The 16058-nt window shown below is 35.2% G+C and overlaps 1 protein-coding gene across 1 annotated transcript in view; it reads right to left on the bottom strand.

Annotated features, from left to right (window-relative positions):
- Positions 1-9402: 9402 nt before the first annotated feature.
- Positions 9403-16058, bottom strand: part of LOC138709966 (UDP-glycosyltransferase UGT5-like) — a 48564-nt gene continuing 41908 nt past the window's right edge. Inside the window, exon 7 of the mRNA XM_069840649.1 lies at positions 9403-13964. Within this exon, the coding sequence (XP_069696750.1) occupies positions 13670-13964 (295 nt within the window). The 3' untranslated portion in view covers positions 9403-13669. The remainder of the gene's footprint in view (positions 13965-16058) is intronic.

Raw genomic sequence — 16058 nt, 5'->3', positions numbered from 1 at the left:
CATTTGAGCTGTAATGTGATCACGAATTCACACATTCTAAACATAAAGAATACAACATCATTGCTTTCGCGTAGACTTCGCTATTAAAAAACCTTCTGTTACTCTTCTACAGTCGACGAGTGCCTGCTGTCTTAAAGACTCAGTCGTCAAGAATCATGCTCATTTTTCCCTTCGTCGTTACGTAAGCATTCAATTTCCTTTGCAAAATAATTTATAAAATAACAGTTTGAGATCGCACCCTATGGTGATGGCATTAATGACAAGATGAGAAAACAGCAATGTCATGATGACTCATTCTTTCTAATTATATACCTTTTATATGTTTCACAACAATTCCATTTCATTCTGTCATACGAAACATAAAGAGAAATTATTCTCAAATTGGAAAGAATCTACTTTGAGATTTTTACAAAAAATATAAGTTTTCAGCACCCGTCGTAAAGGAAATGTGATATTCGGCATGGCGTGTCTGTGGACAATTGTTTCTTCCAACCTACCATACGGATTTTATTGATAATTCAGTATCTACAAGTACGAGCTAATCTATGCGGGATTTAAATATAGTAACAATTGGTAAACATTTAATAGATGTTTAATTGACTGAAGAGTGAGATCCCAAAACTCACTCGGTCCATTGGTGAGCAGACATAATGCCCATCGTAGAATTTCCAATGCACAAAAATGTTCACACCATATTGTCCTGGACTATATCGTCCAACCCAAAAGATCCACCGCCACAAGGCAACTAGTCCATACCAAAATGTCCACATGGTCAAAATATCCACGTAGTCATGCAATTCCAGTATGATACCGTGACCAAGGAAACTGCTACAATAGTAGACAGACATGCAGACAGCAAATGCAGGAACTATTAGCCATGTCGTTCATTCCTCTTCCAGACATACAAGCCACATTTGACATTCTGTATGAGGACATCCATGAGGATCTTCTCCAGCTTGCGGATTATATGAAACATGTTTATGTAAGGGGTAGCGTGCGCAAGGGAGACGAAGAGCTGTTGCTCGTAGATTTACACTAGAGGAATGGATTGTTTATTAATCAACTTTCCATGGCCACCACCGGACGAAGAACATAGTTGAAGGGTTTCATTCGAGGTTCCAGAGGTTAGTATCTGCACAACATGTTAATATTTGGCGATTTATCGACATGTGAGACAAGAACAAAATGAAACAGAACGTCAGATATTGCAAATACAGGCTGGTCATGTGAATGTCAGACGCCCAATAAACAAGAAATACGAAACAAGTGAACGAAGGGTGCTACAAATAGTACGATCTTATCAGCAATATAAGTATCAGGGGAATGTGAAGCTTCAACTCAGAGCAATGTCATACCACCTAAAATTAAACATTACGGTTCTTCTTGAGTTGGAATGATGTAATTTTCTTAACTTGATGAAATCGTGTAAATTCTGTAACTTCTCACTTACTGAATGATGTAATTTTCTTAACGCTATCAAATCGTGTAAATTGTATGACTTATTATTTACTTGCACACATTTGTTAAGTGACCTAAGTTCTGAACTGTCAGTCAAGTTACAGCGAGCTCAGAATATGTGCGTCAGATACGTATGCAACATCCGACGATATGATCACATATTATCACCGTCCTTCGCAAGTCTTTCGTAGCTCCGACTTAAAGAACGTAGAACTTTACACTCCTTGTCATTGCTCTTTCGAATTCTACACACTTCAACACCAAATTACCTTTCGTCTCGTTTCTCTTATCTATACTCTAACCACGACGTAAATACCAGATCATTTATCTGTGGCGCGTTAAGTATACCTCTTCATAGAACATCTCGTTATTCATCATCTTTTACAGTATCCACCTCGCGACAATGGACTTCCCTGTCACAAAGTATTAGGGGCTGCAAGACAATAAACACTTTTAAAAACAACTTAAAAGATAACCTTCTTAGCATTTCACTCCAATCATACTGATTTAAACTATCACTGTCTACATTGTTACTCCTTCCTTTAAACATGCATCCTGATAGTGCTGTATTTTCAAAATTGTCTCATAATAATCTCTTTCTGTTATCTAACATTATTTGAAATATATTAACATTCTATGTATTTTAGCTTAATTCTGCTACATAGTTTGTATTTTCAGTGTTTAATTAATAGTTCATAGTATTTTGTTGTTTAATTCGTAAATAACTCTTGTATACATGTAGCTCTTATCTAAATCAAATTGTTTAATTCTTTGTAAGTTGATACATATGTATGTATACTTTTTGCTAGTTAAGTGGAAGAGAAGGCCTTACGGCCTTAACTCTGCCAGCTAAAATAAATTATTATTATTATTATTATTATTATTATTATTATTATTATTGTTATTATTATTATTTATTAACCATTTTCATTAATAAATTTGTGCTGGAACCACACATTATAATAATTTAATGTTCTAATAATTTTATGTTAATATCGAATTGGTTCAAAAGATGGACATTGATGGACATTATTGCGTAGACATTTTGGCATAAGAAAACTGGACATATTTTTAGTGTGGACATTTATGTCTCTGGACCTATATTTAGTGTGGACATAATATTGACTGGACATTAATGTAATGGACATTCTACGATGGACATTGTGACCTGCAAGCATTTTTAAGATTTATACGTATATATTCGGATGATTATGTTTGAGGTCTCTATTATTATATTTTAAGCTTGTTTTCTTCCAAAACAACACCAATCCCTGTATAAAAGTTTGAGTTATGGTGCACATCACTTCGAAACTCACTCACTTCGTCTACTAGTGGATAGAATTACTAGCCTGTCCTTTCATGGAAATGGACTGATATACGTACCAGCAATATCAAGGAAACACGGGAATGATTCAGCGACAAATATCCGCTTCGTCCAATACCAGCAAAAAGCAGCATTCAAGATTTGGTGGAGTACGACTGGATCCATTGCAAATGTAGCAAGGAACAGAGCGCCTTCCGTCTTGACATCTCAACTTACGGCGCGAATTCAGGAAATGATGACTAGGAGTCCTCGAAAACCCACCATGAAATTGGCTCAACAGGTCCAAGCAAGCAGTAGAACTTGCGGACATGTGTTGAAGGCTTTGAATTCAAACCGTACCGGGTGACAGCTGTGCAACAACTGAAGAAGCCCGATAAGGATAAACGTGTAAATTTCTGCCGCTGGTCGTTGAATATGGTTACAGATGCTCGTTTGAACCCGCTGCTGTTTATCATGACTAGAGATCGGATTTATAGATTTTTACATATTTTTTTTTCCTTACTTGTAAACTCATAATTTCTTAGATTATTTTCCGAATCATGGTCATAAGAGTCATGTATGTAAATTCTATTGAACCTAAAAAAAAACTAAATTGGACCTTAAGAACTAAACAAAATCTAAATGGTAATTAAAATGCATTTTTCTGTATTTACTGCGTTTTATATACATATATGTAGAAATTTCAATACATCTTATAATGTTTATTCCCTTCTATACTGGAGAAAGCGGTCTTTACCCTTTCAGTCTTTTGTTGTTTTGGATAAAATTATTAACAGGGAATTTCGCCTTTTTTTTTTTTTTTTTTTGCATAGTGGCCCGTCCTTCAGAGGCTTCGCCCTCTCAATGGCGCTGAATGGGACTGTATATTTTTTTGGAATTTCCACTGATCGCAATATGACATGCCAGAAGAAGGGTATGTAGCCTATGAAGTGATCGAGGTGAATGAACTGCGAAAAAGACGCATTGTTGAAATTCGTGAAGTTTTCGGGCATGTTCGGTAATAGAAAACTGTGATCTTGCGTGTGCGAATACGAGCTTTGAACTTTTCTGAATTATCTGTGCAGTCGGTCTCATTCTGGTGCTTCTGGTGTTAACATTGAATTTTTATCTTTTGTGTTAAGCTATACCAAAACAAGTGAAATCACATTTATTACGCAGTGGATTGGAAATGAGTCCATATTTACCACCGAGGGAAAAGATATTTCATTTAAAATTGACTGTAAGCGTACATTTTTTACAATCAGGCAATTTTTGCGACCCCTTTCACAGTTTGGACAAAAAACCTAAAAAACATATTTCATCTATTTCAATAACCTAAAATGGACTTCTTAAAAACATAAAAAAAATCCGGTTCCTAATCATGGCAGATGAGGTTTGGTTTCATCTATCGGGATATGTAAACTCCCAGAACACCAGATATTGAGCGACAGAAAATCCTAACCTAGTGTACGAGCAAACCCTACACGACCAAAAGATCGGTGTTTGGTGCGCTGTGACTGCGAAACGCATTATCGGTCCAGTATTCTTCGACACCACAGTCAACACGGATGTATACTTGACCTCCTTGGATGAATTTTATCCCCAACTAACAGAAGAGGGGCGTAATTACTGCTTCTTGCAACAAGATGAAGTAACATCTCACACATCTGAGAGGTCACTTACTCGTATTCATCAGATGTTCACTGAAGATCGGACTGTGAGCAAAGGCTTGTGACCACCGCGGTCACCAGATTTATCGACATGTGATTTTTATTTACGGGGATACTTGAAGGGGAAAGTGTACGAGCAGAATCCCCATACTATTGATGAACTGAAGGATAACATCAGGAATAGCACTCGTACTATCACCTGTGAGGAATTGGCACGTGTATATAGGAATCTGTTAAGACGTGCACAGAAGTGTCTAGATCATATGTCAGCGTTCTGTGACTCGCGAGCTAACCCCTGGAAAACGAAGCAAGTGAAGGGGAGTAGTAGAGGTTGTATCCCCCACCCACAACGGACTTGCAGTTCGTTACGCGCAGTGTACATAACGTAATTAATATCACTGGTGGCTTGGCTTCATAATATCATGTCATTATCAAGACCATTGAAAAATCCCACGGAAACGTGAATTTCGACCAAAATATCGATGTTTGTAGAAGATATATCAATTATTGTTATAATTATGCTAAAACTTATAATTTATTTCCCTGTAATTTTACAATTAAACATTGATAATAATATAATTTTCATCCATCCTATAATTTACCAAGAGACACTATGGAGCAAAACAAGAAATATGAAAAAGTTACAGAGTTGGTTGTTGACACCATGAACCAAATAAAATCAAAGTCATTAAAACATCGACAATTTCGAAAATTTCTACAGGATATGGGGGAAGAATACCATATTTGTCACATTATAGAGTTGTAAGATGGCTTAGCCTTGGAGAAATGTTTCGTCGGTTTTTTGACATGCAGAAAATAACTTCTGCTTTTATGAAGGAAAAAGTGTACTTAGTAATTATTGTTTTTAAGTACCGGTAATTGTCGCCTATGTTTGAAATAGCCTATTACGCTGTCGTAAGATTTCAATATGTTAATAAAATAATAATTAACTGTTATAGGACACAGAAATTCCCGAGTGAAGGACGAAAATTGGCTGCTAGATTTGATATTCCTTTCCGAAATTTGAGAACACTTCAACAAATTAAATCGATAGTTTCAAGGGAATAATAAAAAATATTGTTCAGCATCAATTCTTTCCTTTTATTTACTACAGATTTATGGAATCAAAATTTATTAGGAAAGAAGACATTTACTGTAATTTCTTTTGATTACACTCATTTACTCGTAGCAATACTGTATATGAGATATCAAATTGCTATATTATATTGACCTCTTCAATAAACTAGAAATAGATTTTCATAACAAAAGATTCGTTCGATTTAAAAAATTGAAACTGATTTCCAATTGGACGGAAATCCTTTTGGTTTAGAAATAACAATATTAAGACCTGAATTACAATAGGAAGTTTATATTTCTTAAATAACATGTTTTTTTTTTTTTGGAAACGCAGTATGAAGATTCGAAAGGTGTTAATATTTTCAAATTGCTGAACAAATTAAAATAAGCTAATCGCAAGTCTTACGCAGAAAGATTCGAAAGGTGTTAATATTTTCAAATTGCTGAACAGATTAAAATAAGCTAATCTTAAGTCTTACGCAGAAAGATTCGAAAGATGTTAATATTTTCAAATTGCTGAACAAATTAAAATAAGCCAATCTTAAGTCTTACGCAGAAAGATTCGAAAGGTGTTAATATTTTCAAATTGCTGAACAAATTAAAATGAGCTAATCTCAAGTCTTACGCAGAAAGATTCGAAAGGTGTTAATATTTTCAAAATGCTGAACAAATTAAAATAAGCTAATCTCAAGTCTTACGCAGAAAGATTCGAAAGGTGTTAATATTTTCAAAATGCTGAACACATTAAAATAAGTTAATCTCAAGTCTTACGCAGAAAGATTCGAAAGGTGTTAATATTTTCAAATTGCTGAAGAAATTAAAATAAGCTAATCTCAAGTCTTACGCAGAAAGATTCGAAAGGTGTTAATATTTTCAAATTGCTGAACAAATTAAAATAAGCTAATCTCAAGTCTTACGCAGAAAGATTCGAAAGGTGTTAATATTTTCAAATTGCTGAACAAATTAAAATAAGCTAATCTCAAGTCTTACGCAGAAAGATTCGAAAGGTGTTAATATTTTCAAATTGCTGAACAAATTAAAATAAGCTAATCTCAAGTCTTACGCAGAAAGATTCGAGAGGTGTTAATATTTTCAAATTGCTGAACAAATTAAAATAAGCTAATCTCAAGTCTTACGCAGAAAGATTCGAGAGGTGTTAATATTTTCAAATTGCTGAACAAATTAAAATAAGCTAATCTCAAGTCTTACGCAGAAAGATTCGAAAGGTGTTAATATTTTCAAATTGCTGAACAAATTAAAATAAGCTAATCTCAAATCTTACTCAGAAAGATTCGAAAGGTGTTAATATTTTCAAATTGCTGAACAAATTAAAATAAGCTAATCTCAAGTCTTACGCAGAAAGATTCGAAAGGTGTTAACATTTTCAAATTGATGTAGAAATTAAAATACGCTAATCTGAGGTCTTACACAGCCAAAATCACAGCCATGCATGACTCCACATTATATTATATGTGAACTATTTTTTACAAAAATGAACATTGCAAAATCCAAAAGAAGAACTCGTATTACAGATGAGCATCTCACTTTACAGTTAAAATGAGTTATATGTATTTTTTTCTCCGGACTAATCGGTTACTCAAATAACATTTTTCTTTGAATTACTGTCCCTGTTTTGTTCTGTTATACTTTATCAGTCATTGTTCTACGAAATTTGTGAAAGTGACTAAGAAAATAAATGAAAACGTATCAATAATACTCACGGTGATCAACGTTGTACTGTCGGCCTCGGTAGCGCAGTTAGTATAGCACTGGCCTTCTGTGCTCTACGTTGCGGGTTCCATCCCGGCCCAGGTCGATAGCATTTAAGTGTGCTTAAATGCGACAGGCTCATGTCAGATACGAATTTTATATTCTTTAGTGGATTCTAATAGATTGATTCGAGACAGCATGGCTATTTTATGTTTACGAAGTGAAACTTTCAGGTGTAGTTCAGTTGTGTTCTAGTGAAGGTACTGTGAAGGTGTATTAAAATACCGCCAATAAAATCTTCAACTTTGCCTGTGCTTTTAAAAGAGTTCGGAGATGATTATTTTTCAGTCAAGGACGAATATATATATATATATATATATATATATATATATATATATATATATATATATTCTGGTATAAAGTGTGTAAGTTGGACATAAAAGTTAAAAAGCTTCGTGTTTTACAAAAACATTGTGACTCTGAAAGACCTCGTGTTACGAAAGAACTTTAAATTTTATACGATCAGTGCAATCACTGTTTGAGTGACAATCGACATAGGTTTATATTTTACAATTGAGACCCAGAATCCAAGAGGGGCTCAAGTCCATTTCATCAAACTTTTGGAAAATTGAAAAAAAATGTTTGCTGTTGCTATAAAATGCCTCTGACTAATTATTTTTTCTTTCCTAAGTACATCTCCATTACATCTATTCATATAACCATGGCAACAAGCTTCTACTAATTATTTTGCACGAGAAATAAATTGTGAAAGTGATTAAATATTGGGCCCCTCTTGGATTCCGAGTCTCAATTTACGAATGTACAGTAGAGGCAAAAAAAGAAAAACCGGACCGACCCTTGTAGTTGATTTCAGAGCCTTGTTCACTCCAGAGCACGATAGACTGGTAACTAAGACTTCCGTGGTTCCAATCCTGCCTGGGAAGGAAACTTGTTTTTGTTTCTTATTCAAATTTATTCCCAATACTTTTCAATTGCAGCGATATTTTACTTCTTAATTAATGTATTATTCCCAGAACATGAATTTTACCAGCAATCGAAAAGTATTGGGAATAAATTTGAATAAGGAACAAAAAAAGTTTTATTCCCAGGCAGGATTCGAACCATGAAAATCTTACTTACCAGTCTATCGTGCTCTGGAGTGAACAGGGCTCTGAAATCAGCTACGAGGTTCGGTCCGGTTTTTTTTTTTTTTTTTTTTTGCCACTACTATACACAGTTATACAGGGACATCGCTTTATTTTTACCAACATTTTTAACATTAACCTGGCTATACTCGGAAACACTGTTTCTTCCTTCCATTACAGGAGTTTGGTTTTACTAGTGCAATATGTAAACAAATCATTTTACTAGGTATAGGAGGAGAGAAAAGTAGTGTATCCATTTATGTTGTAGGGAAATACGATATTACGATTTTCAGTTTGATCATCACTTTTACGGAATTTATCAAAATACAGTAGAGTAGTAACATTTTCTTTTAATTCAACATTTCAGGCGGCTATGTTCGTTATGTAATGTCTACTTTATTTAGCATATTAATTATTGATGTTATCATACAATATAGATAGTGCATTTAAATTGAGGGGGTCATAAGTAAAGGGCTGTAAGTGCACTTAAGTTACTTTTGAGAAAATGGGGTTTAAATATTTAAGCTTTTGTAAAATCGGTGAAATTTTTTATTTAAATTTTAATGTGTGATGCGATTAAAATATCCCTTTACCACTAAAATTTTAGATACTTTTGCTTATACTGGATGCACTTAACTCATGTTATTACAAATGTCACTAGCATTCCTTTGCTTCTAGCCACCTCAATTCAAAAAAAGCTAATCTGAATTTTTTAACAAGTTGCTGAAAATGGTTGCCGTTCATTACAATGCAGGCTTCAATTCAGTACGCATATTATTAAAAACATTTTGAAGCATATTCTCTGAAATTGAATTTATCGTTTCTTGAATATAATTTTTTAGTACGATATTATTAATATAGGTTCTTTCTTCTATAGAAAACGCAATCATATTTATGAAACACACTATACACTGCAGTGTTTACTTCACTGTTTGAAGACTTCGAATGCAACAGCGGCCGTAAGTTTGTGTGTCTGACGGGAGCAAGGACATTAGTGAAGGGGTGGGAGTGAAGTACATTCAGAAATGCAGGTACAATAAAAATGCAAGTAAAAATAAAATGATGTCCCTGTACATTGCAACAAAATTAGTGACATTTAAAGTACACCATTAGTTTTTATTTAAAATGTATCACCATAATCTACAAAGAAGAGAATGAGGTAAGTCACTTTCGTAAATGTGTATTACAGTCTATTTGTTTTAGTCACCTAACTATACCGAGCAATGTTTTGATTCAACCATTGCAATGTTCTGTACAAGTGTCCCAACCATCTTAAGGTCACGTAAACAACACAATGTGTATAAACGCGACGTAGTTAACTTCATAGGTGCTGTATACGAATTTCCATCCCTACTAATATCCCGTTAAATGACATTAATAATGGCCCAAGATACAAGCAACGTAGAAGTAGAAGAAATTACAACATTATTACGGATCTGTGCAAACCAATATTTGACCTTTCATAACAAATTTTATAAACAAAATGACAGTCTTCCTATGGACTCCCCTTTATTCGGCTTTATGGCTGAAATATTTCTCAATAACATATTTATACAGTCCAATAAAAAAACCGAATATGTTAAGAAAATTGATTAATTTTTACAATTTTAATATTTGATATACAGTGGAAGCTCTTAAGTTCGACAGAAATCAAGTTCGACATCCCATAGTTCGACTGCTTACGTAGGAGAATTAGACACGCCCCTATACGGGCACTAAGAAATGGGTTTGCCATTTGAATGGGAATTGGTTCTGTGTCTTGCAGTGATACTTTTGTTAAAGGAAAACAGAATATTTTATTGATTAGGACATCCATATTTAATCACTGGTTTTAAAATAATGAATTCTTCTTTTTCTATTCGAGAATTGTGCCGTTTGTGAGACGGAACTGTCGAAACCCACTATGGTACTAGAAACGCATACACAAGTCTCGGGGCGGGCAGAAAATGAAAGTACAGTAGTGTATTCGTTGATGAATAGCCAATAAGAATTTGTATTCATTTCACCTGCCACACCCACTACCCTTATTGGACTGAACTTTCAATGCTGTTCAGTCGAACTTACGAGAGTCCACTGTAGTTAGAGAAAATCTTCCTCGTTTACTAGGCAATTTTGCCCTTTAAAAATTCCGCTTGAATTCGCCGGGAAGAATACAAACTATCGTAACTTACAGAGCGTTGACTTCGAGAGATCGGCAGAATGTTTCATCATCCTTGTTACGTAAAATGTGGTTATTCTGTGTCTCTCTCTAAATATCTGTCTTCCTAATCAACAGCATGATGGATGCAAGCTGTAAGATTATCATACTGCAATAGAGATAGCTGCCGGTGTGTAAACGTACGTCATATCAGACTCGTCATATTGTATTATTAGAAATGCGAACATCTAAGATAACTGGTATTTAAAAAAATGAATGAGCTTTGTCTCGAACATGACACAGAGCACATACGTCTACTTTTGTCTACACTTGTTACACGTTTCGCAACAAATCTGCACCTTTGTCTTGTTACGAAAGACATTACTATTTTTATGGTATTAATTACTACTAGAAACACGTGGTCGAGTCCACAAATACTGGATTTATAATATGATAAAGTTATGTTGTCAGCTAAATGGAGTACCTCAGTGGAAAAACGGCAGATCCCTACTCAAAGCAATTGTGAGATAATTGCAGTTAAATTTTATTGTAAATTACTACTGATGTATAGGACATACCTATATCAAACCTGGTTTAGAGGAAAGAAAACAGATGTACAAATACGACTGCTAATCGGTAGTGCCATAGATATAAACATAGTGTATCAGTATTTATTCAAAATTGAAGATAGCATTACAGGCATATATATGACTACTCAAACTTTGTCTCATCATCAATAAATTCGATGTTTCCACCCATACTTGTGTAATTTACAGTCTTAATATTCCTGTAAAAGTCATGATAAACAGGACGAATCAGTGGTAAAAGTTTCATTAGGTCATTATACTTGGACAGCTTGATGCAGTGGCCACTTGGGTACCTGGGGTTGAAAGTGATCACTGTGCTTGCTTGTCGACCCCTTCTTTTCGTGTTTACTTTTATCCACTCATCTTGATGGCCATACATGTAACTGAGTCCGCGTAAAACTCGTACAGAAAACTCGTACCATAATAATAATAATAATAATAATAATAATAATAATAATAATAATAATAATAATAATAATAATAATAATATCTCGTACTGTTCGCAGTCTCCGTGCTGTCACACAAAATATTGACAACAGGGCCTTCTGGCACCAGGAACTCGCCGATTGTTAATAGGAACACAGTACTTGTAAGTCCAGTTTCTTTGCGAATAGTCTGAATTCACTCTGTATTTTTTATAAGTCTTCCTCTTCATATATTTTTCAATAAGGCCAAAAAGGCAGGTGTTCTGTCTGTTGTAGTACCCCATATCATAGAAGTCCATAAAGAGCGTGTCTTTTTGTTCGGTGGTAATGCTACTGTATTGGCATACCGACTCGGGCATTCGATAACACGAGACAAAATTCACCCTACACTTTTTAGCACGTGCATGTGCGATGCATTTACATATTCCTCTCCTCTATTTCTACATATTTTTCGTTTATTCTTCACCCAATTCTGGGAAGTTCGTGATCGTTTTCTAGCTTTCACAGCAGCAACTTAGCCACTCCACTCTGACACTGGTTGGGATATGCCGATCTTCCACTAGGCTAGAGCGCGGCAGGAGCAAAGAATACAGATTACAGCCAAACGACATATCCCAACACAACAACTCGTTTCTCAACATGTTACTAGATCGTAGCAGTGTACAATTCTAGTGAAAAATGCGTTTTGACGGCGGGTTGGGTTCTGCCGTTTTTTCACTGAGGTACTCAATTGTCAGATTTGAGTATTTATTTATCCCTTTATAATGTAAATTAAAAACAGGATTTTTAAACCCAGCAAAATGAATATTAATATCCATGACGGCTGGGGAATTCATACGATACCTCCGTTGTGGTTGGATGATCGTTCACCTCTGCGGAGACTTGTGGACGTGAAGCCTCAGTCGGTTGGTAGGCTTTGGCCCTTCATTGGTTGTCGCGCCACAAATTATTAAATTATTATTATTATTATTATTATTATTATTATTATTATTATTATTATTATTATTATTATTATTATTATAGAAAAATTGGGCACATATTAGGGATGTGACTATACAAAAAAATTTTGGAACAATAAGCTAAATATTAGTGTGATAAGTGTTGTAGTCAGGGCTTGAAATGGACCACAGCAAACCAGAACGGCGTTCCAGTTCGTGAATTTCAGGCACCTTTTCGTTTAATGTCCGTTTCAGATCGTTTTAATTTGGTACTAATTATATAACTTACGAGATTTCAACATTCGTATAAGCTCTCGCTAAGTTGCAATACGCTTGCTTCATGCTTTTGATATGTTTGAATCTGCATTCAGTATCGTTGAGGTTCTGAATAATACATCAATGAAACTAAAAGGACCGAGACTCAGCAACACTTTATCACTCCATATCGAGGTAATGTCATAGGCCACTGCAAGGCAGCGAGTCTAATTTCTTAGTGTTTAAATTGTAACCTGAGTGATCATTTCCAACACTTTCCGAAACAAATGTTTCAGCCATACGTAAAGGGCCGAAAATAATTTTCTTTCGCTAATAATACTTCTCGAAGTAAATTATTTAAGGCGTGTGCATTTTATTCAATATGTGTATTTTGTTTTCCGCTAAATGAATTGCCCACCGTCTGTGGTTTCTGTGTGTAAGCCTAAATATGATAAAAAGATTAAAATTTCTGAAGACAATGTGTCCGAAATTACGTGCACATAAATATTTCATACTAGGCATCAACTCCTACGTCATAAATTCCGTCGTTACCGTCAACAGCACCGTGTCCACGGAAATAAAAGAGCGTTTCGGTTCGTGAGAACGTTCATTTCGAGCCCTGGTTATAGTTGAAGTGTCCGAAATGTAACAAAAATCAGGAAAATTTCACATACAAACGTAGTTCAGATCTGAAATACATGCTAAAGAACTAACCATTGGGAGAGGCCATTGTCCTTAATAGATTATTATTATTATTATTATTATTATTATTATTATTATTATTATTATTATTATTATTATTATAGAAATAATAAATAGAAGAGTTCTCTATTTATTAGACATAACGGTGTATTCACGAAAATATGTCATAAAGTGACTCAAATGTATCTTAATATAAACGCAAAATAATGCAGACATAAAATAAGTCGGTTCTTTCGAATCAGAATTCTTTATTTTAGAAGATTCAATCCTTTTTCTTGTGCGACATTTTGTCTTTCTTACTGCCACTGCACAGCTTCCTAGACACAGCTCTAAGCACCAGGAATACGATGAGTAAAACAGAGCCCACGGCTAGAACTAGAAAAGCGATCACGTCTAGCAGGAAGTACTGGTACCAGGCGAGGTCTAGTGCAGCGGAGCGCATGTGGGGCGCCCCCTTGTGTCGGATCACGTACTCCGTCCAGAACACGGCTCGCTCCAGTGGAGTAAGTGGCTGGTCCCTGAAGACTCTCGACAAGCGCTGAGCATTTTCACGATACCTGAAATAATAATAAATCATTGCTTAAATAAAATATCACTGTGCGAAGGACCGTCTAATTTATTGTATTACGTTCTGTATTAATAGAATTTGTTTCTTTGACATGTAGAAGTACATCATTCTCGTCATAAGTATGATGGGGATAACTTAGAAATTGACAAACACTTAAAAATATAATCCCTTTTAACTTCTACTATCTATATTTCCCTTGTTATCCTTATCTCTTTGCATTCCCTTTTTATTCTTGTAGTCCCTCCTTCTCGGTGTATTCCCCTTGCTTCCCTTGTATTACCATAGTTCTCCTTGTCGTCTCCTTGTTTCCTTGTCTTATTCATGTTTTCCTTGTATTCCCTTTTCTCTCCGTGTCTACTTTTTCTTCTTGTCTTCCCTTCCTTCTTTATTTCCCTTGTTCTCTTTATATTCCCGTTATACTCCTTGTATCCCCCTTGTAATATTCAATTTGTTCTCCTTATGGCCCCTTTTCTGTCCTTATTTTCCCGTCTTCTCTTTGCCATCCCCTTGTTAATCTTGTTCTCCTTTTATTCCCTTTGCTCTCCTTGTATTACCCTATTTATTCTCCTTGTCTTTGTTTCCTTCTTGTTGTCCCCTTTTTCTGCTTGTATTTCCAATGCTCCTCCTATATTACCCTTCTTTTCCCTGTCTTTTCTCTGTTCTCCTTGTATTCCCCTCCCTCTCCTTATCCTCTCCGTTTTCTTCTTGTGTTCCCTTTCTTCTTTTTCATTCCTTTGTCCTCTTTGTATTCTCCTTGCACTCCTTTCGTGCTTTATTCACTCTGTTCTCGTTATAGTCCCCTTTGTCTACTTATTTTCCCCTTATTGTCTTTCCCACCCTCTTGTTAACCTTGCGCTCCTTGTATTTTCCTTGCTATCCTTATTTTCCCCTTATTCTCTTTCCCACCCTCTTGTTAACCTTGCGCTCCTTGTATTTTCCTTGCTATCCTTATTTTCCCCTTATTCTCTTTCCCACCCTCTTGTTAACCTTGCGCTCCTTGTATTTTCCTTGCTATCCTTATTTTCCCCTTATTCTCCTTGTTAACCCCTTTTCTCCTTGTATCTTTTTCTCCTAGTCGTCCTCTGTTTTTTCTTGTTGTCCCCCTTTTCTCCTTATCTCCACCTTGTTTTTCTTGTATTTCCTTTACTGTTTTTATATTCACATTGTTCTCCTTGTATTCTCATTTTCTCCTTGTATTCCCCTTTATTCATCTTAACTTCATTGTTTTCCTATTCCCCTTGTGCTCATTGTATTCTCATTGTTCTTCTTACATTCCAATTATACTCAATGTATTCCCTTTGCTTTTCTTATTTTCCCCTTGTTCTCAATGTTCGCCTTGTATTCCTCTCGTTTTCTTATATTCCCCTTGTTCTTCTTGTATTTCCCATGTTCTTATGTTCCTCTTGTTCTTGTATTCTCCTCGTTCTTCTTATCTTTCCCCTGTTCTCTTTGTATTCCCCTCGTTTTCCTTGTATTCGCCTTAACCCCACCAAAGTAAATAAAGAAATATTCTCATTGCATTCCTTGCATTCTCATTGTTCTCTTTGTATTACTCTTGATTTCCTTGTATTCTTGTTGTTCCCCTTATATTCCCCTTGTTTTTCTCGTATTGTCATTGTTGTCTTTGTTTTCTAATTGTTCTCCTTGTATTCTCAATGTTCCTTTCGTCCCCTTGTTCTTCTTATATTACTTTGTATTCCCCTTGTTCTCATTTTATTTTCATTGTTATCGTTGTATTTCTCTTGTTCTTATTATCTACCCCTGTTCTCCATGTATCCCTCCTGTTTTCATTATATTATCATTGTTCTCCTTTATTCTCCCTAATTCTCCCTAATTCTTGCTCCTAATTACCTTGTATTCCCTTGTTTTCCTTATATTCCCATTGCTCTCTATATATTCTCTTTGTTCTCGCTGTTTCCTCTATTATCCTCGTATTAGTTTTGTATTCCTTTTGTTTTCCTTGTATTCTAAATTGTTCTAATATTGTCACTGTTCTCACTGTCGTCCCTTTGTTATCCTTGCATTACTTTTGTATTCCCCTTGTTCGTCTTGTATCCCCACTAGTGTTCGCCGGCGATTTCAA

Source organism: Periplaneta americana, chromosome 12, assembly GCF_040183065.1.
Source record: "Periplaneta americana isolate PAMFEO1 chromosome 12, P.americana_PAMFEO1_priV1, whole genome shotgun sequence".
In the NCBI taxonomy this organism is placed as follows: Eukaryota; Metazoa; Arthropoda; class Insecta; order Blattodea; family Blattidae; genus Periplaneta; species Periplaneta americana.
The sequence above is the reverse complement of the archived record's forward strand: the minus strand, read 5'-3'. Positions and strand labels throughout refer to the sequence as shown.